Source organism: Corvus moneduloides, chromosome 3, assembly GCF_009650955.1.
Source record: "Corvus moneduloides isolate bCorMon1 chromosome 3, bCorMon1.pri, whole genome shotgun sequence".
Taxonomy (NCBI): Eukaryota; Metazoa; Chordata; class Aves; order Passeriformes; family Corvidae; genus Corvus; species Corvus moneduloides.
The window spans coordinates 19,233,314-19,254,103 of record NC_045478.1 but is presented as its reverse complement, the minus strand read 5'-3'; the positions used below and the strand labels follow the sequence as shown (position 1 = coordinate 19,254,103).

At 39.1% G+C, this 20,790-nt stretch overlaps 1 protein-coding gene across 6 annotated transcripts in view; it reads left to right on the top strand.

Moving 5' to 3' along the window:
• Positions 1-20,790, top strand: part of TRAPPC12 (trafficking protein particle complex 12) — a 51,468-nt gene that overhangs the window by 24,133 nt on the left and 6,545 nt on the right. For 5 of the 6 annotated variants that reach the window (XM_032104514.1, XM_032104515.1, XM_032104518.1 and 2 more), the window contains exons 7-9: positions 4,732-4,804; positions 8,473-8,546; positions 18,030-18,128. In XM_032104514.1, the coding sequence (XP_031960405.1) occupies positions 4,732-4,804; positions 8,473-8,546; positions 18,030-18,128 (246 nt within the window). The remainder of the gene's footprint in view (positions 1-4,731; positions 4,805-8,472; positions 8,547-18,029; positions 18,129-20,790) is intronic. The other variant, XR_004239337.1, reaches the window with a different exon arrangement.

Here is a 20,790-nt window from a genome sequence, read left to right as displayed (position 1 = left end):
TACTCCTTGTACCCTTGGAGAAAGCTGCTTTGAGGCTGGCTCTACATCTTCCATGAGCTCTTCTGAGGAGTCTCCTGTTCTCTGCACTTGGTTCAGAGATTGTCACCTCTTTGCCTTCCTGTGTCTGAGTTTGCAAGGCTTCTCCTGGGTTACTGTGTTCAATTGCAGCAAGAAAGACAACAATATCCCTTTTGTTCTGACAGATTCTATTAGAGCCAGGATATGGTAGTGAGGACAAGCTATTGTCTGTGCTGGTGGATGCTTCTTTTTAAAGTACAGTACACAGATAACTACAAATAAAACATCCTTCTTGGAAATATTTCTGATCAGTTATTCTAGATACCTCTTTGCAGATTACTTCGTTTGTTTGCATTCAGTTAAATACCTTAATTTTTGGAGCAATTCAAAGACAACTGTAGAAACAAGAGTGTGGAAAAGGACAGCATGTAAAGATAACTGTTTTTAAAAGACAGTTGTAAATCGTTGGTAATTTAACCATTTGAAGTCAGGGCTGGCTGATAAAAAACATTGTTTACATATGTTTTGATTTTTGTATGCTGTTTGTCTAACGATCACATCTGGAATGTTCAAGAATATGGTTCTAATACATATAAAAACACATGGCGTAACCAAGAAAATAACATAAAGGATGTACACTCATTAGTCTTAATATTTGTATGTGACACTTGGGAACCATTTGGGTTATAACAGAATTAATTGGGGAGCTTTCAACCAAAAGCTTCTAGTGTTTTACCTCCCTATTTTAAAAAGTGGAAAAATAATCTTTGGTCATCTGTATTTACAGAAGGGCATGCAAATCATCATTATGTAAATTAGATGATCTCGGAGTCATAAAAGCTAGAAGAAAGAAAAGACCTATTAACTCACCTAGTCTATCTCTCTGCAATGCAAGGTTGTTTTGTAGTTTTTAATGAGCCAGCCTAAGGTGCTGAGGCCACATCCCTTGGGAGGTTATTCCAGGCTAATGGTAATGCGTTCTGATCATAAGAAAATTTGTCTTTCTGTTTCATTTCTCTTCCCTCATGTAACAGTGGGTTTTTTTCCTATCCAATACTTGGTTTTAATCTGCTAAATTCTTTATTGCTTTTTGTTGTATATATTCTACAGACATTTGTCAACTTTAGATTAATCATTCCACTTAAAGATGGAACTGTATTAATTTAGGTTAGTTGGTATGTACAGCCTCCATCTACTTAGATATTTCTGGTACCTGGAGCAGGATGGGAGGTTGGGTGCAAAAATGTTATTTTCATTTTTCCTGTATGTATTTTTCCATATATATTTTTTCCTGCAGTAATGTTTTTCCCTTTTCCAGTATTCCTGCAAGTGTCTAATCAAGATCTGGTTAGATATTTTGCATCTATTTCTGTATGTACAACATTGGGAAAGTAATTATCTATAGTCCCAAAAGGGTGTTTATAGCCTGGGAGAGGAATCCAGTGGAATTGTTACTGTCTCTGTGTTATTGCTGGTCTTCCCAACATGAACTGCCTCAATGAGTTGTTGTACCTCTAAGTCTGCCTTGAAATTAATGAAATGGTGTCTGAACAACCAGGCAATAAGAGTAACAATAGTAACTTAAATCACAAGTGTTTGTTCTTTTCACGTGTTTATTTAAAAACATAAGCATGATCACTTTAATGCTAATAATGCTGAGGACATGCTATAAAATGCTTAACTGGAGACCAAAATCTGAAAAGAACAACTTCCAGGCTAAATCTAAACTCCTCTCTTTTTTGTACCTATGCTTCTCTAGATGTTTGAGGGAGAGCTCCTGGAAATTTACACATTTCATAGTATAATATATTTCACAGTATAATATATTTCACTTTCAAACCCCAGTTCCTCAACTGCCCGAGCTATACTGGGCTCTTCTACCTGGTGGGTGGAGCAGGGGCAAGTGGGTTAACCGTCTTGCTTCCTAAAAAGGCCTCTGCAAGTGTTACCTCTGCAAAACTTGTCAAAAATACTTTTGGGCCATTTGCACATCAGCCACAACTTCTGTAGTTCCACCACTCTCCTTCATGAGTAATTATGTTCCTCCTGGTCCTTTCATACACACTCTTCCATATCTCCTGGTCTTCTGTTTTACTTCCAAATTGGTGAACTTCCCAGTCTCTTTGAAATTTCAGTCTCTTAGGTCTGATTATTATAAGCTTCTGGTTGGTAAGGTGACATAAGTTTTCTGGTTTTCATGTGTTACTTCAGTCTGGGAGGTATTTGTCTTGACACCTTGTTTGTTAAGTTCATAGAAACTATGATGGCGCTGTACCAGTCTGAGTTCCCAAAAAGCCACAGTTCCAGAAGCACCAGAAAAGGCTAAATTGTGGTATGCATATAGTAGTAATTCCAGCATTCAGGCAGTAGATAGGGAATGAAACAGAAGACTCAGTGAAGTAATACTAGCCAGTGAAACTAATTCACTAACTCAGTGAAAGTGTGCATTTATAAGTGTTCAAAACAAGAAAAAGCATAGGTCATATGTAAAACTGATGAATTAAATGGTAGAAGTGTTCAATCATATTTTCCTTCATATTAGGAACATGGATGGTTAGAGGTATGTCATATGATATTGCTAGAATAAACAGTTTACCAGCTAAATATTTCATACTGACTGAACCCTATAACTTATACCGAGGAACTGTCAGAATCGTTGATGTTACTATTAAACAATTCTTGGAAAATGGGGAAATGCCCAAATACTGGAAACCTGCAGGTGGTGTTTTTGTACTTAAGAAGGGCAAAAGAGAGATAAACCTAGGGAATAAAACAATTAGCTTCAAATCATCACCAAGCTCTGTTTTAATTACGTTGAGTTTGAGGTGATGGCTAGATATCCCCAAGTAATGCCACAGAATGGTTAACGTAATACTCTAATTGTATGCTAATATCTAGTTCTTCCTTTTTCGATTATGCTAGTGAGTATGTTTTCAGAGAAATACATTGTCTTTTTAAAGAAGACAGCATGTCGCCTTGATGAAGGCCCCTTGTTGTGTTCATACCATTTCAAGAGTAGGAGCTTTGGGCCTTACTGAATTTGAGAAGAAATCACTAGATATTTTGTAGCGGAAGAGAAAGATCAGGGTTTTTAGACCAGAGAAAGTCGATTATAAAGTGGTTTGGATTTGTGAGAGAGAAGAATGTGGGGGTTTTTTTCTGTCCTATTACACACCAGGCATTTAACATTGAAAGGTGGCACTTTGGTTTCTAAGTGATTTCTAGGTGGCTGCGCTGGTTTTGAAAGTGGGACTGAGAGTCAGTCTTGCAGGCGTGCCACTGCCAGCTCATAAATTGCCACCTGTCAGCTAAGCTGCAGTATCTACTGGCGTATGCTCATAGCCTCTCAAAATCTGAGGTACGGCAGCTCAGTCTAGCCCTCTGGGACCAAAGTTTACAGTAAGCCATATTACCTTGTATTTATCATGGCCTAGCAGTTCTTACCAGGAAAATTAGCCTGGCTCAGCTGGCAGGTGGTAAATGTTCTACATTCATTGTATGTCTCTCCTTGCTCTAAAGTTCTTGGTAGCTGAATTTATGAACTTAACTTCAAAACTTCACTCTAGTGCATGAAAAGGGCTTGGTTTCTCACAGGGCAGTTTCTTCCAGTTTAACATGTGTAAAATTGGTGGCATGAGATGACTTTCTGGAGGTACAGACTACCTTCACTGGCTCTAGAAAACATCAATACACTTTGCAAGGCCGGATTAATTCTATCTGTCTTCTTTTTCAAGGATTTCCTGTGTTGATTTGAAGTGTTCCTTTATGAAACACTGAGCACAATTGGAATGTTTTGTTGGTTTAGGAAAAGACAATTACTTTCAATACTGTCAGAAACTGAAAGCTCTTCATTTGGAAGTGCAATCAGTCCCCAGAAGAGGCAGTGCCTCGTATTTCCTTCATTGGGTAACCACAGTGGCTGATTAGAACAGCAAGTGGCCCTAATAGTTTTTTGAAGGAAATCTCAGGCAGCATTCTACAACCAAAGTTATACATCTGTAGCAGGAAACATGGAGTCATCTGTGGGAATCGGGAAATGAACTCGGAGAAACTGTAATGGAATTAGGAAAAGGAAAGTTGTCGTGTATTTCAAATAGAGCCTTGCATGCATATTTTAAAAGTGCTTGAGACACAAGCTTCATTCAGTATACATTTCCATTCTTCCAACAAAACAACAAATGTTTCATTCACTCAACAATTTACATGATTTAATACTATGATAAATAAAAAGAAGCAATAAACCCCAAAGTTTGAGAAGGAAATTGCAGTAAGAACTAAGATGAATACCTCATTAAAGACAAAAACATGAAACTAAAGAAACTAAAACCCATACTTAGGGTGAGGAAGTCAGGAGGCCGTGGCCTTCTCTGAAAAATATCAGTTTGACTTTCACTGTGGTCATTAATGTTCATTCTCTGGTGAAGCATATTTCCTGTTTTACTTAGCAAAATGTGTATGACCCCTAGAGTGTGCTGACATTTAATGTTCTGTAAGTATCATAAACCGAACTCTAACATCCTTCTACAATACAATGGCTCTCTTACTTTATGCAATTGATCTAGCTATGGTAATAACCAGTAATTTTGAACTCTACCTAGGTGAAGCATTCCTGCATGAATTGGTTTACATAGAAACTGTCAATTGTAGATAATTTGCATTAACTATATAGTGCTGTTTAAACTCATGTTGGTTACTTTAAAAAAATTACTACAGATACTAGAAAATTTGGAACAAGGCTTGGCTGAAGATGGAAGTATGACGAACATTACACAGGAAAACAGACAAGGTAGGTATTCTTTAAACATTTTTTTCACAGATGGTGTGTTTTTATTGCTAGCCTAAGTATTCCAGAAGTTTTCACAAGAGTGCCCCAGACTGGCTGAAACAGTAGTTTTGTAGTCTGGTAGCCTACTCAGCCCCTGAAATGATACACCTTGTGCTGCTTTTTGCTGGAATTAATTTCAGAGTTTTGCTCTTGATCAAACTCATGCAATAAATAAATTCTTTTTCCTACTTAGGAGAAACAACGTGGCTGTTATCTTTTTGTGATGAATATATAAGTGTATTGGTATTGTAGGTAGATAGATGTTTCATCTTAAGCCTTGGCTGACTGACTCCTCTGAAACCTCATGTCTGACATCACTCAGTTTTTTCAGATTGAACTACCACCATAAAATGGCTACTCTGGCTTAGGGTGCTGCTGCACAGGTGGCTGAGTCTCACTGTAGCTGCATGGTACTTAGACTCCTGGAATATCTAAGTCACTCATTAGAACAATATTTAGATTACATGTCCAATTATCATGATTTTCATTTTCATGATTTTATGTCCAATTATGTTTTATCCCGTCCTTTCTATCTTAGTTATGTTGCTTCAATAGTATAGGGCAATTTACTGCACAAAAAAGGGTGATCAGGACAAGCTTTTTTTTTTTAACAGAATTTATACTAATGAGGTCATTTGAGTGTACTTGAAAATTGAACAAGATGTGACTTTTTAGACATTGCTATGAATTGTGTGGACCCCTCATGATGCTTAGCAAGGAATCACACATCAGGAAAACAAAAAACTTTCAGCTTTAGCTACCAGTCTAAGGAGTGTTACCAAGTTCTTTCTAGGAGACCATTCACATGGAGACTGTGGAAAAAAAAGTCTGGCTCTGAGATAGGAAGAGGCTGGGTAGAGTTAGTAGCAGAAAAAAATTATAAATAATTCCTTAAAACTGTGTCTATATGGAAGGGTGCAGACCCATCTGAACTGTTCTTCTACCTGGTCTTCAATTTGACTGGATGTAAAAGTTGCTTTAGTGTGTCAGTGTACCTGACTTGATACACCATCTAAATGTGTCCTAAAAATGTGAACACATGGGAGCAGCATATATCAGAAAGGTATTTGCACATTTAGTCAAATGAATACATTTACTACTCTTCACAAAAGATTTAGGAAAAAGGGAAATAATTTTACATTGAAGATTTAGACACAGCACTTCATGAGTTTATGTTCTTTCCTCTTGTATCTGATACACTTTTTGCCTCTGTTCTCCTACTTGCTTTTCCCTGTTAGCACTTTCTGCCAGAATTTTCATCCTTATCTCCACATCTTTTTCTTTTTTGCAACTTTAAAACCAAAGTGTTGATCCCCCTTTAAGGTACAAGGACTTCTTCCTAGCTGTATCATAATCCTGCGTCCTGCAGTCTGCCTCACTCAAGAGTTACTGGCTCCTTGCTTTTCCTCTCTGCTTCTGCTTCAGAGCTCACATGGGCTCAGGAGAAGGCATAGTTAGAAAAGCAGCAGCTAGTAGTTACCAAGGGACATGGCTGCAGAAAATTTGGAGAGATCTCTACATGTCTACTCTGCAGCTGCCTCTAGGTTTAAGACTGCCAAAAAGCCCACGGGACCTTTGTAGAGGCTGTTGACTGCTGTTGTCTGTGGAGGTCAGCCAGGTCTGCTCCCTCTCTGCTTCTTCTTTGCATTTGGAGCTCCAGGAAGCTGATAATGGGTTTGCTTTTTTTCATCTGAGACTTGCTGAAGCAAACCTTATTAACTTTATGTGATGGCAGCCCTAATTCATTATGGGGATTATGCTTAGCATGTAATTTCCATGCTGCTGATGTAAGAAGGTGCAACACCAATCAACTTAGCATGTACATCTCCTCTAGCCTGGAACAGAGCACCTCATTTGCCACTTTTTCAGCAGGCAGTGAGATTTAGCATTGCACCACTTGCCTGGTAATACGTTCTATAAGATGCCAATTTTGTAACTTCACAATGCCTGTTGAAATGAATAGCAGTGTGGAGTACAGAGCCCTTGATGAAAACAAGTAAAAGCAAATGTTTAGAGTGGAAGCATGGCTGCATGGACCTGCAGAGAGCGTTTCAGGCATCTCAGTAAAACACAGTGATCTGCTGTTGTGTTTTTGGTTTTGTTTACTGCTTTGCAGGTTTTCTTTAACCCATTTCTGCCAGTGTTAAGAAGCCTCATCCCACAGAGCTACAGAATTTCCAGACCAGGTTCCTGTTCAGTTTATAGCACAGGCTGAAGACATCTGGTCTGCCTGCTTTGCAGTCCTTTTTTGAGAGCTGTAGCTGGTGCTGATTGTTAACATGAAACCTGGATGTCTCTGGTGTAGGAATCAACATCTAATTTGTTGTCACCTAAGTCCTAAAAAACTGAATGTGATGACCAAACTATGAGGACGGGCAAAAAAGGAGATACTTACTTAAGTGAAATAATGGAGGGAAGTTATTTAATTATGTTCAGATTTTACAGGAAAGAAAAAAAGGAAATGTGTCATGAAGTACTTGTTCATGGTTTACAGAATCGCCTCCATTGGTAGCACTAGGGATGTGTGGTCAAGGGGGAATTTCTAAAACAAAAGCTAGGAGTAATGAATGATTGTAAGGTACAGTAGATGAAATACTGGGTTCAGTCTTGGACCCTACATTATAACCCTCTTTGACAAGGATAATTTGAGAATATTCATGGATTGGGGTTTTCCTCTTTAGGAAAAGCAGTAGACATTTCACCAAGCTCTTCTTACTTGTAATGACTGTGTGCTGAAAGAATTACCTGTGTAATCTGCCGTGCTTCCATCAGAGACTACATTAATGATACAAATGAGTGGTCTCAGTTATCACAATTTTATTGAAATAGCCTCTTCCCCCTTCCCCCCACTCTCTTTCAAATCATTACAGTGACCTTGACAGCTGATTGACTGAGATACATGTATTTTTCAAATGTACTAGAATAGTCCTAATGTTTATTTTTGAGGATTAGAGGAATATTTCTAGCATTGATCTATGGTACTCTAACACGAGAGAAAATAAGGGTCTGTATGAACTGTTCTCTTACAACATCAGGAGTCTGTCTGCAAAGCAGGAAGGAGAAATCTGCTGCAGCTTTTAATGCTTGCAAGCTCCGGGAGCATAGGGAAAGCAGACAAGCTTGGCAGATTTTTTTCAGCATATCTCTCAGCCAGAGGCAAGCACAAACAGTCCCAGACTCAGACATTTCTCACTCTGCATGTTTTGGCTCTGAAATGACATCTATGTTTGATTTTTTAATTTATCACATTTAATGCTGTAGATTATGTGTTTTTAAACTGATGCTCATTATCACTCGAATCCTTTTATGCACCTTTTGTTCTGATGTTGGAAAACGTGTTGCTTATTTCGGTGTTTAATATTTGGCCTGAGCCGAGAGCTGAGCGACTGTCTATTGCTCTGTGTTGTTGCCTTGTGTATGGGACTCAGAGCTGCTTGAGCAATTCCCTTGGAGAGATGCAGAATTGTCTGATGCTGCAGCAAGGCTGAGGATTAAAAATTCTAGGCTAAAACCCAGTGGTGTTAACAAGGGAGACCTTTCAAAATCGTAATTCATAGGACCAATAATTGATGGCAAGAAAGAACCTCTAATTTATTTTTGCAAATTCACAAGCTGCTCTTACTTTGCAGCCTCTGTTCAGCTGTGGAGGTCACGTCTGGGCCGGGTGATGTACTCCATGGCAAACTGTCTGCTAATGATGAAGGTACGTGGGTGGCAGAACTGCAGAGGTACCGTATATTCCAGAATAGAATGTCAGAGAAAATACAAGTGAATTACTGGTGCAGAGATAAGGGAAGACTACCTGACAGTACATGAAGGTTTTGCTTAGTGAAGAATTAATTAGGCTTAATAATGTCTTATTTAATAGATAGCTATTTGCACTAATGTTCTTTGAGAATATATCTGTACTTACTTCTCCCCAAATCATCCTAGAGAACATGCAATAACAATGCAGAATTTGCATTTTTAAATTGAATTTTTCAAACACTTAACTAAATGCTCTAATTGAAAGTAATTATGTGCTCTGCCTTTTACAAATTGTGCACTAGGAATGTTGCTCTGTTTGTGAGGATTAATAACACTGTAGCTTTTGTATCTGATGGAGATCCAGAACATCTAAATACATCCTCCCTTGTCAACCGATCTCAGTTGTAATATGTCTTCTTTCAAGTTTAAATCCTCACTAGTGGGTAGGGGTGGAAGAGAAAGGAATAAAAGCAGAAGTGACTAGCTTTCACTACTGAGGTTTTTTTTTTCCCTTGATTCCTCCTTACATTTTTTAACCAATTGTACTCCATTTGGTGCAACACTCTTAGCTTCTCCTTGTATTCGGGAAGTAGAAATAAAACAACTTCTGCTGATGGTGTTTTGGTTAGGGAAACGGGTGTTGCCACTCTTGCAGCAAACTGCTGTTATCCTGAGCTTAGCTGTGCTTTACAGATCAATTAGCAGCAACAGCCTCGGAGCAGGGCTGTCAGCGGTAGAATCTTCACAGGCCAAGATGTGCACTCCTGGCTCCCGGCACTTCGATTGCCCAAGGTCATGCCAGACCTGATCCTCTGATGTTTACTGAGCTACTTCCCAAACAAGGCTCCATTCTTAATATTACAATACCTCAGAAAAGTATGATTTCTTCCTTTTTTTTTTTTTTTTTTAATACAAAAGCCAGCTATACAGCTTTACACAAAATGGAATATCCTTGTTATGAGAATTAGGGGAAATACCCATTTGTTTTCATGATTTTATTGCAATAAGAACATTTCTGTCTTGAATAGAAATAATTGTTCATTAAAACATGGGGTATTTTTAAGAGTTAGTAAGCATCTGTCTTTTGAAGTAGGTACATGATATAGGTTCATTTTTTAAATAATTTTCAGTAAACAAGTGAAGAAAAGAATGAGTTGCCATTCCAAATAAAGTAGAATATATAAATAAGAAAATGCTGGTATATTTTCAAGAAATTCACTTTACTTTTTGCTGTGAATTCTTTTTAACTCACGTAGTATTGTTTTTCATGTGTACACACAAATCTACATCCATGCACAGTTCTCACCTTCCTCTGGTTTGTTCTTGTTAGTGCTATTTTCTTTGAGTAATAGAAATATATTTGTGAATACCAATTACCATGTTTTTGGAAATGATATTTCAGAAATTCTGCAGCTCAGATACTTTTTAAGACCAGTTGTATTTAGGACCTATCTCCCAGCTGTTAATTTATAAATTTATGGTTCACAATAGCTTCCAGGTTACCCACAATTGCATGTTAATGCATAATTACTTCCATCTGAAATTTGCATTTCAGTGCACTGGCTATAGGTTAGTTGTGGGTCTTTCAGTTTTCAGGAATATCCCCAGACCATTCGAACATGCAGCAGTACTGTAGTCATCTTCTCTACCTTCCAGAGTATTCATTATGAATCTATTCAAATAAGTTTTAAACACATTTTTGTAAGTTCTTCCATGAACAATTATATTAATTTAACATGGTTCCACCTTTTTTTGCTGCTGTATCATCTACTTTAAAAACTGCATTTGTTTTTATTCTGGTGTTTCACGTGTGTGTAATTTAAGAAAAAACTATTTCATTCTCCAAGTCAGAGCCATCTATTGCCATCTAGTGACCATTTACAGTATTGTAACATTATGCTTGATCTGATACTGTTACGTGTTACATGTGCAAGTAGTTGATTATGAAGATAATAATAATAATAATAATTTATTAAAGTAAAACAATGTGACTTTGGTGTGAATAAAAACCCCAAGCTTATTATCTCACTTTTACCGACCGCTTTGTTTGGCCAAAAAAACTACAGTAGTATCTAACAGGGAGCAATCTTGTCAGGATTGACAGTTGAAAATTAAAAAAACCCACTTTGATTATATATTGGCCGTATAACTATTTAAAGCTACTTTAGTAATCCTCAACTCTTGGTTAGGTTTATTTCATGTCATATCTTTTCAGCATTACTTACCTGAATCAAAGGATTCTGCTTATGTAGTACAAAGATTTTTGCCTTTTTAAATATGCCTCATTGGTTTCATAGTTAAACATCTCCTTAAATTATTGAGACGGGGGGGGTATATTAATTTGGAGATAGCGAGTGAAGGCAAAGTGTTTCACCCAGACACAGGAAATCAGTCATGTTTCCTACACCCTGGGACTGTCTTTCCTAGGTGCTGAATTCTGCCTGTTGTGTCCCTTTATCTGTGTGACCAGTGACAATTTGGTAGCAGTTTAAGGCAGTCTTAATATACCTTTCTTTCCTGTTCATCTCCCTTAATTTATATAACCTTTCTTAAATGGATTCTACCTTCCTTCTGTGCACCACTGTTGGACTTAACCAAATGACAAAGAAATGGTGGATCTCAGTCATATTAACTGATATCAAACAGCTTTCCCATTTCCTGTGAACAAGGGGCAACTTAAGGAAAGATGTGGAAACACAGCAGGAGGGGAAGGGGAGAGGGAGACCATGTAACCTCTCACTGTAGACTTCCATTTACAAGAACTGTGGGCTTAAGTCACTATGAAAGCGTATCCTGAATATAGCTCCATGAGGGGAATATTAATTTAACATGCAAATGATGATGTGCATTGCTTCATTTCAAAAGTCTTATCTGCAAAATGCCTATCACTTTACTAAATCGCCATGGAAGTGTCTTAAGAACTTTTTAAGTTCTTTTCATCTGAGCTAAAATCGCTTTTGACATTATCTTACCAGACTTTCATCTCTCTAAGGAATAAACACTTAAGTATTTTCCATATATATTATAAATGCCCTCTAAATTAAAGGCACATTTTGTGCTTTTTAGTTTTCTTAAGTGTTGTGTTAGCTTTTGTAGAACTTGCCCTTCGTAACAAAAGCATTAGAATTGATTTTAATCTGGGTTGTCACAGTTTGAGACAAATTAAAGGAGATGCTCTGGGAGGAATGTCCCCTCCAAAGAAAGCAGGTTTCAGCTGCCTCTCCCCCACCACATTTGGAAAGAAAATTCCTCAGAGGAAAGTGAAAAAGGACAAAAAGTTATTTTTTTAACAAACACAATGCACGCCGGCATGGGAAAAGAGTAATGCTAAATAATAAAACCTCTCACTGTGGAGAGAACCTGGGTAGATTTCAGAGTCCTTTGTGGGTGTGGCTTTCTCCTCTCCGGAGCTGGGGTTCGGTGTGGGCCCCTGCAGGCCAAGGTCTGCACCTTGCCTCTCGGTGTGTTCTGGTGTTGCTGAACAGTCCGGAAGAGAAGAAGAAGAAGCCAAAGTCCCAGGGCTCTGTACTTGAGCTAATGAACAGGAAACTAGCTGAAAAGCAAAAGGAATGTAACTCTCTTCTCTGCTGGAGAAGTGGAGCAGCCGGGCAGAAGAAGCCAGCAAGCTTATCTCTGGTTTTGAACACAGTGCCGAAGGAATTCCAGTGGCTTCCCCCCCATCTTAAAAGTCTGCCTTAAAGCTAGAGAAAAGGCACAGGATTCATGTCTAGGCCTAGGGCAGCGGATACACATCATAAAGTCACCCCAAGACATTCCACCCCTTATCCAATATCATTGGCTCAGTGTCCAAACTAACATATTCTAACTGTACACACACACATTAATACATACATATAATACAACTAAAACTGTACCAAAAAGGAGGTAACAGCTTGTGCTAGTGACACAAGAGACTGATGCTTGAGGACTTTGGTTCCTCTATGATTTAAAGGAGAAAAACTGCATGAATCATCATGTCCTGTGCCTGAGTGCTGCAGTACAGCTCTCAAGATTCATAGCACTGTGAATCTCTGCTTTCATAACCTTTCCACAACTGCACTAGATAGAGAGGAAGGATAACTTATCCCTGTCCTTTCTCCCCAAAATAAAGTATTTATGAACTATCCACTTCTATAACTAAGATTTTTAGTCATAAGGTTTCTTGAACTTATTCTCAGCATTCTACACATCACGGTCATTTATGCTTGTTTCTAATTAAGTACTTACGGTGGTGATGAGGGAAACATGAAAATGTGTAATGCAGTGACCATGAAGGGAAGTACAGTTACACTGTGGTGCATTAAAGGAAAAATATACTCCAGTGAGTAGGTCCAGTGGTGTAGTGGTTTTGATTCAAAATATCCATTATTTACTTATTTTCCTTCTGTGAGATAAGAATTAGGAGAAAAGCAAAGCAGGCACAAACCTTAAACAGTTGCAGTACAATGAAAGAGCTTTATTACTAACAGAATTAAAAGTAAAGAGAAAACAACAAAACAAAATTAAAGTAAATTCCCCCCCCCCCCTCTTTCCAGCACTTCTCTCCTTTTATCCAGCTCACACAAGGGATGACAGAACATGGGATGTTAGTCAGTGTTGCAGTTCTTGAAAAATCTTTTCTCTTATGCTTAAGGAAGAAAAGGTTTTCCTTCAGTTGCACGTGGTTCCCAAACTGCTACCAACAGCACACCCGCCCGGAAACAAACAGTCTGCTGTGTGTAGAACATCTCTCTCATGAAGAATTTCACAGTTCTTTCATACTACAAAACATGGGCCATCACATGGGGTTATTCATCTTTTTAAGGATAAGTTATTTTGGCCTGCACACAGAGGCTTTTCTTCGCCACAAGTCTCTAACAGCCTCTCACTACTTCTATATAGCCTGGCATAGGCATTCTTCACAATCTTCACAGGCACACGAGGATACTCCATCCCCCCATGTTCTTTCATTGGATTAAAGAGACAAACAGTTTGTGGTATTACGGTTTCTTACCACGGCATGCAAGAAGGTTTCTTTTAAGCTGCGCGCCAGAATCGCGGCACCGCCCTCTTCTCTCCCGTCGCCATTTCCAGCTCCGTCCCACGTGACTCACTTCTCTTTCTCTGACTCTGAAACCGCCATGTTGAAGGGTGTTCTTGTTCGGGCTTGACGGTGGGGAAAGCCTCGCTCCCTCTGTGCTGCTGGCTGCACGGTGTCCTCTTCAGTTCAGCACGAAGTGTGCTGGCTGCAGACAGGAGGCTCTGCCGGCTCCCGCTGGCTCCGCCGGCTCCGCATGGAGAGGAGAGGGACCCGCCTGTCCCCAGAAGCTGCGCTGGATGGGTTTAGCTGTGAGCAGTCCATGGCTGGTTTTAGCTGCCTGCGGCTCTGGGACAGTCCCCCCCAGTGACCCAGGGTCCGTGCCGTGGTGCTGAGAAAGGGGGAAAGGGGCAGTGGCCCCGGCCCGGCCCAGCGGGGCCGGGAGGCTCGGAGCCCCCCCCACCTTCCAGCAGGCGAGCTCCGACCAAAAAGGGGAAGTCCCGCCTTTCTGTGTGGTTTAAATATGTAAATTGTGAGAAGCGTAATTGGTCTTAAAGCCTGTCCATCAACTCAGGGTCAACCCAACACAAGTGGCTTGCTAGAACTATTTTGGATTAGTATATTGTAATGTTAACCCCAAATTTTCATAATAAAAGAGGTACTGAGTTATAAAACAATAGGCCAATTCTCATTCATATCCTGAATAGTGTAACTTAAGTCCTCCTTCTGGGATTTTTTTACGAAGGTGTGGAAAACTGGAAGGCTCTTAATCTTTTGAAATTAAAGACCATGACAATATGTCAGCCCCATCTCTAAGTCTCAAGATCACAGGCTGTAGTCATTGGGGTTTTTACTGGCGGTACTTAATATGTTTTACTCCTCACAACCACACCTTGTATCAGTCAAGACTTCACTCCTCAGAGGTGGTGTGTATTTATTATTCCATCAGACAATCTTTGTTGTATTATGTCACATTAGCAAAACTGTGAATGAAACAGTCTTTAGTAAGTGAGACCAAATATCATCTATTTTACTATATGCTCCATCAGAAGGAACTGTCAGATAAGATGCCTCTATAACTCACCACTGAATAGTATTGTTCTGTATCACATGTAGGGTATTCAAGAAATCTCCTAATGCTTTCATGATAGAGTGGGGAGAAGAATAAATGCATATTAAACTCACTGTGGGATCCACAGGTGACTACAGAATGAGGTTGTATTTAGAAGTGAGCCTAGATATGACGATGTTTCACAGTTTCATCCTGGGGCCATCCTTGCTTTTGCCTTTGGACATAAATAATTTAGTCTCTTTCCATCTCCTGGAAGAAATGGGTCCCATTTCTGTGACACATACTGCAAGGCATGGGGTGGGTAAGCACAGATGCAATGTGCTATCCTGTTGTATGGAAAGAGGGTGCAGTGTCCACCAACACAGTGCATAGACTCTTAATGTTCACCTCTACTCTCCCATTTTAGGAGCTGTCAGTGTTTATGTACTCGTAGTTGTAATGCATATGGTGTTGGAGATAACATTAAGGAATGCAGAAAAGGAGGGGGGTTTCTTTGCCTGACTAGGCCAAATCCATTGAGCCCCTGCAGCTTGGGCCTCTAAGACATGGCTGCTTATTCCTACCAAAGCTGGCTGCTATGTACACGAGAGAGCCTGTGCTGCTGTGATTGTGCAAACACTGCCCACTCATGCAGCTTCTTGCGGCTGAGGCTCTTCTGCTGTCAGTTCATGCTAACCTGTAAACTAAGCTGGCAGAAGCACTTTCCTGTCAACTTGCTGCATGCTCTCCTCGGAATTGTTTCTGCATCAGTTTGGGGATGTGACTGCAGAGCCCCAATCCCTCGTGGTTGTGCTGTGCATCTTTGTTGTGTAGCCAGAGCCTTAGAGTGTGCACAAGAGTGAGCACTGGGTAAGGGGCAGCTTTAGACCACAGAATTTGATGCAAGAAAATTATTTCTCTAGTGACCACATTTGATGCTTGAAGGGATTGAAATCACAGTCACAGGCAATCCTTCAGATTTAGTGGATTATACTCTTGGAAGAATTAATAGGTGCTACAAGCATGGCTGGGGTTCCTCTAAAGAGCTAGATCAAAGGGTCCCTATTCCAAGTTTTTTATGCCTGCCTGACAGTCATACTCCATGATCAATTAAGTCCTTTACTGAGAGCTGTTACAATGAAAATTGAGTTTTTCCTAAATCATAAATTCATGAAAAATTGTGGTTGTTTTAATTTCATCACATTTAAGTCATGAATTATAAATACACCAGAATTTAAATAAATATGCTTGTGTATATGGCATGTTGGTTTTCCTTAAAGTCTTTTTATTACCAATAATAAGTGTGAACTTGTCATGGCATGTTAGAATTGGAATAACCTCTAAATGTTAATAATTAATTGTTCAGAATTAATCATTATACCCACAGTATACAAGTTGTTTGCAAAAGAAGGGTCCTGCAGAGGGCTTTCCTGGGCTGTTTAACTCACCTCCTACAATTACAGGACATGTAATTTCTCTCATATACAGATCAGACTCCAAAGATACGTCTTGACTTTTTGTTTGTATGAAACAATTAATATATTTCAAATAGAATGGTTTGGGTCAGAACAGACATTTAAAGGTCATGTAGTCCAACCTACCCCTGCCATGCACTGGGACATCTTGAACTGGATTGAGTTGCTGAGAGCACCAGCCAGTCTGACCTGGAATGTTTCCATCCAGGGATGGAGCATCCACCATAGCTCTGGGCAACTTGTTCCAGTGTTTCATTGCCCTCAGTGTAAACAGGTTATTCCTTATATCTAGTCTAAGTCAACCCTGTTTTAGTTTAAAACCATTATGCCTTGTCCTATCACAATAGGCCCTGATATATAAGCCCATTTCAGGTACTGAAAGGCTGCAGTGAGGTTTCTCCAGGCTGAACAACCCCAACTCTCTCAGCCTTCCTCCTTGAGAGGTGTTCCAGCCCTCACCATTTTTGTTGCCCTCATCTGGACCTGCTCCAACACATTCATGTGTTTCCTGTGCTGAGGACTTCAGAGCTGGGTGCAGGGTTTACATCCTTTTAAATGCATCCTCAGGAAAAGGAATTCGTTACACCTGGGGAACATTGCTTCCTTAAACTAAGCAGGAGATGAAGAAAAACAATCTTTACTAGTAGCTGTGATCACATTAGGGACAAGTTAACTGAGTACTGTAATTTGACCAAGAAAAATGGAAGGGCAGAGAGTATCCCAAGATGTGTGTGTAGTTCTGAACGATTATTCTCTGTTGTCCTTTGCTTTCTAATGCCCACCACAATTCTTGTATTAAGTTGAAGGGCAGGACTGTTGGGAAGCACCAAAGTGTTACAGCACTCAGCCTTTGTTTGGCCTGCCCCTTGTAAGCAAAGGCAGGTGCTCTCTGCCTCTGCTCACATTTCTCCAAGCTGCAGCAACTGAGGCTGGCACAGTCCTGGGCCAGTGGATGTTCCTACAGCTACAGCCTGTCTCAGTCAGCACAGAGCACAGGCAGTGCCTCTTACCTCTGCCTGCCAAACCACGTGGCCAGGCTCTGAAAGTCATGTCCTGCCCAGGTCACTGAATTACTGCAGTTCAACCATGAAACAGCTGAACTGCAGGAACCAGTCACATGGGCATTTCTTTCCAGTGGGAAATGGGACCATGGTTTTGTTTAATCTTCTGTCACTGGTCCTTAGCTGGAGGGTATACTGGCACTCCATCTTGAACAGGCAGATCTCGGAGTGGCCTCCTGCCAGCACGGCCTTTGTGCAGATGTATCACTTGCAAAGCTTTCTGGAGATCAGAACTAGCCCTCCCCTCACTTAGTTTTAGCCCAAATCCATTTTCTATTTAGATTACCTGCTTTTATGCACTAAAAAGCCCAACAGTTTGGGTGGAGGAAGAGAAAATGTCTTGTTTCCTTTGGTAGTAGTGCTAGTTTGTCATCTGAAGATGTGCAAGAATTGCAGTTTCTGTCACATGATGCTTTTCACAAGAGCATGTGCACAGGCACTTCACAAAGCTTTTGGAATATAGTTTGTTAAACCGTGTAAATTACATACATATTTGAAACATGAGACATTTCTCAAGTATGTATACTCCCAGTCACACAGAAGGTGCTTGACTTCCATCCTAAATCATAATCTGAGGCGTAAATGTTCAGAGTTTTAGTTTGTGGCATGATCCAGTTTAAAAAAAAAAAAAAATCTCCTGTGTATGCAGTTCCAGTATAACTGAGAAAAGACCAATGTAAGTCAGCTACTAGTGCCTACAGTGATTGATAGAAATTCTGTCCCACTGACAAGTTGCAAATGCTTTAATTCTCTTGGAATACGTCTTTACAAAGAAGCTGACAAAGGCTGAAGTATTCTGAGCTGAAATACCTGATTGTATGCTTTTCACCCTTAGGACTATGTGCTGGCTGTAGATGCTTACCACACCGTCATCAAGTATTACCCACAGCAAGAACCTCAGTTGCTGAGTGGAATTGGAAGGATTTTCCTTCAGGTACGCATTTTGTTCTAAATTTGTTAGGTAATACTGCTGTTGATAGCTACATAGAGAATAATTGTTGCATTTAAAACTGTAGCTGTTTTTGTAGGGCACATGTCAAATTGCAGAGGCAGTGCTCAAAACAAAAACCCTTCTACCATGTCAGATAAAATTAGGAAATACGAAGCACCTATAGTATTAAAAGTACATTAGCAAATAAAGAATATGCTGTAGAAAGTTACACTAGTACTTTGGTCAAAATGTGACATTCTGCTTTCCCTAAAACTAATGGTAAAGCTCCCATTGACAGCAGTGAACCAGAATTTCACTAAAAATTTCATGTCTCACTGCCTCAGACTGCATGCAACTCTCAGTCACACCATATATCTGCAATCTTCATCTAGAAAAAAAATCAAGAGTGTCCTTCTGTTGTCCAGATGATATCCCTGAGAAGACAGGGAAGGGCACCTTAAAAAAAAAAAATAAGACAGTACAAGTATAATAAATGTCCATGGAACTGTATTTAATAAGTAGAAATAGATGTCTTTTTGTTTTTCATAAAAAGATGCATCTACATAGCTATCTGATTTTTTTAATTTTTAATATCTCACAAGTTCTTTGCAGTTTCATATTTCTGATACTGATATTTTAAACTTTTCCTCTTTTATCTACTTACTTTTATTATTAATGATAAATCTAATTTTGGATTGTCATGTATCTATAAATTGTCTTATTTGTGAATTCCTGTAATAAAATTATATTGAAATTGAGTAATTTACTCTTAATAGAGAATTATTAACATTGTTTGCTTCAAATCATAGAATGTCATTCAAATTCAATTATGGGTTTTCAGTTCTCAGCAGGAGCATGGTTTCACAGTGTGGTAGACATGCCTGTCTTTGAAAGTCTAGTTTAAAGGGGATCTCCATCACTTTGGAGCAATTTTATGATATTGGCTGCGTGCATTAATTATTACCTAAACAGGGAACATAGTAATTATGCATATTAAAGAATGGTACTGTGAATATGCAAAATACTAAAGGAAATACAAGTTATTAATAGTTCTGGTCTTACTGGGAAAATGACTGGGTACGTTACTGGCACTGCCTTGCTGACAAGAGTGTCTGCCCTGATGTCACACCCAAAGTCTGTTTGTCACTCCTTTGCTATGGAGACATTTTCACTCCCATGAGGAAAGCATCTCCTAACTTACAGAATCATTTGAAATCACTGCCCTCCACAATGTGACAACAGGCCTTCAGTTCTTAGGGGTCTTATTGTCAGATCTGGACATAGCAAAAGGGGGTGTGAGGAATCCTTGATATTAGAAGATATCTAGAAGATAGACATTAAAAGGAATAATTTCTAAATGCAAATGCTTTCCTTTCTTCTAGCACCTTAAGGAGATAAGGTTTTATTGCTTGGCTTGTTGTCTTTTTCTGTGACAAAATCTTCAGCTCTGTCTGGGGGGCACTGGTGCAACAGATGCAAGATTTTGATATATTAAGAGAAATAGGCAGTGTGCAGGTAATCCAAACCAAGACGTTCAAATTAAAGAAAGATAAATGTGTTGCAATCCTGGGCATCATCATTTTGGTAAGATAACCCTGTGGTATGTGTGCACTGTTGACAAGGCACTCCCTGGAAAAAAAAATAAAATATCTTGCAGGTAAAATTGGAAAGCAGTTTTCTCATACTCAAATGTCACAACTTCTCAAAAACAAGTAGTAATTCCCAAATAATCTCAGACTATGCCGCTAACTTTGAACATTTACCAAGAGAGGCTTTAAGGCAGCCAGATTCCAGTTGCTTATCAGTCACAGACACTGTTTGACAATAGACATCATACATATGAAACAAAACCATAATGTAGAATAAAGTGTAATTCAGGAGTTTAATAGAAAAAAATCTCAACCTTTTTCAACATGCAAAACTTCGCTTTATTGGTGATTTTTTTTTTTTTCTTAATTAAATTGAGCTAACTGATCTAAAGCATCTTTATCTTCACATGTAAATGGAGCATGAGGAGGTCTAGATGTGATGTATGGCCTTTGTTGCCTTAAAAAGTGGGAAATGAGAATGAGAGAAGTGCAGAATGGAGGAAAAGACAGAGGCTATCACAAAGAAATTTTCATAAGGACTGTAATTCTTTCAGCAGTCACCTGATGTGTAAAACAGAAATTCACCTGAAATGGAGAAATAGTGAATACATTTTAGTCTCTAGGATTATATTGTGTAGTACCCACTGGCCGACCTATCCAAAATTGCCATTTGAGTAAGTACACTAAGAAAGAATTTTAAAAGCTGCCTGACCTTACCTTCTGCAATAGATTGCTGCAAAACTGAGTCAAAAAGCAATAAAAAATTTCTAGGAGTACTTAAGAAAAATAATCTTGGTTTCCAGACAAACAACAAAGTTAAGCATGTAGCATATTGGAGGGTCCTTGTTAGAGGATAGGATTATTTAAGGTTAACAGTAGAATCTTCATTTTTGTTTGATGTGCTAATTATTATTAGATACTGAAGTCATACTTTCTGAACTAAGTTAAATAAAATTAAGTTATAAAGACCACTTAAATTGGTTAAATTACTTTAATGACCATTTCTTTTAAATGGTATTCTCCACGAAAAAATTTTAAAAAGTAAACTGTTTCCCCTCTGTGGCAAAAATGAGATT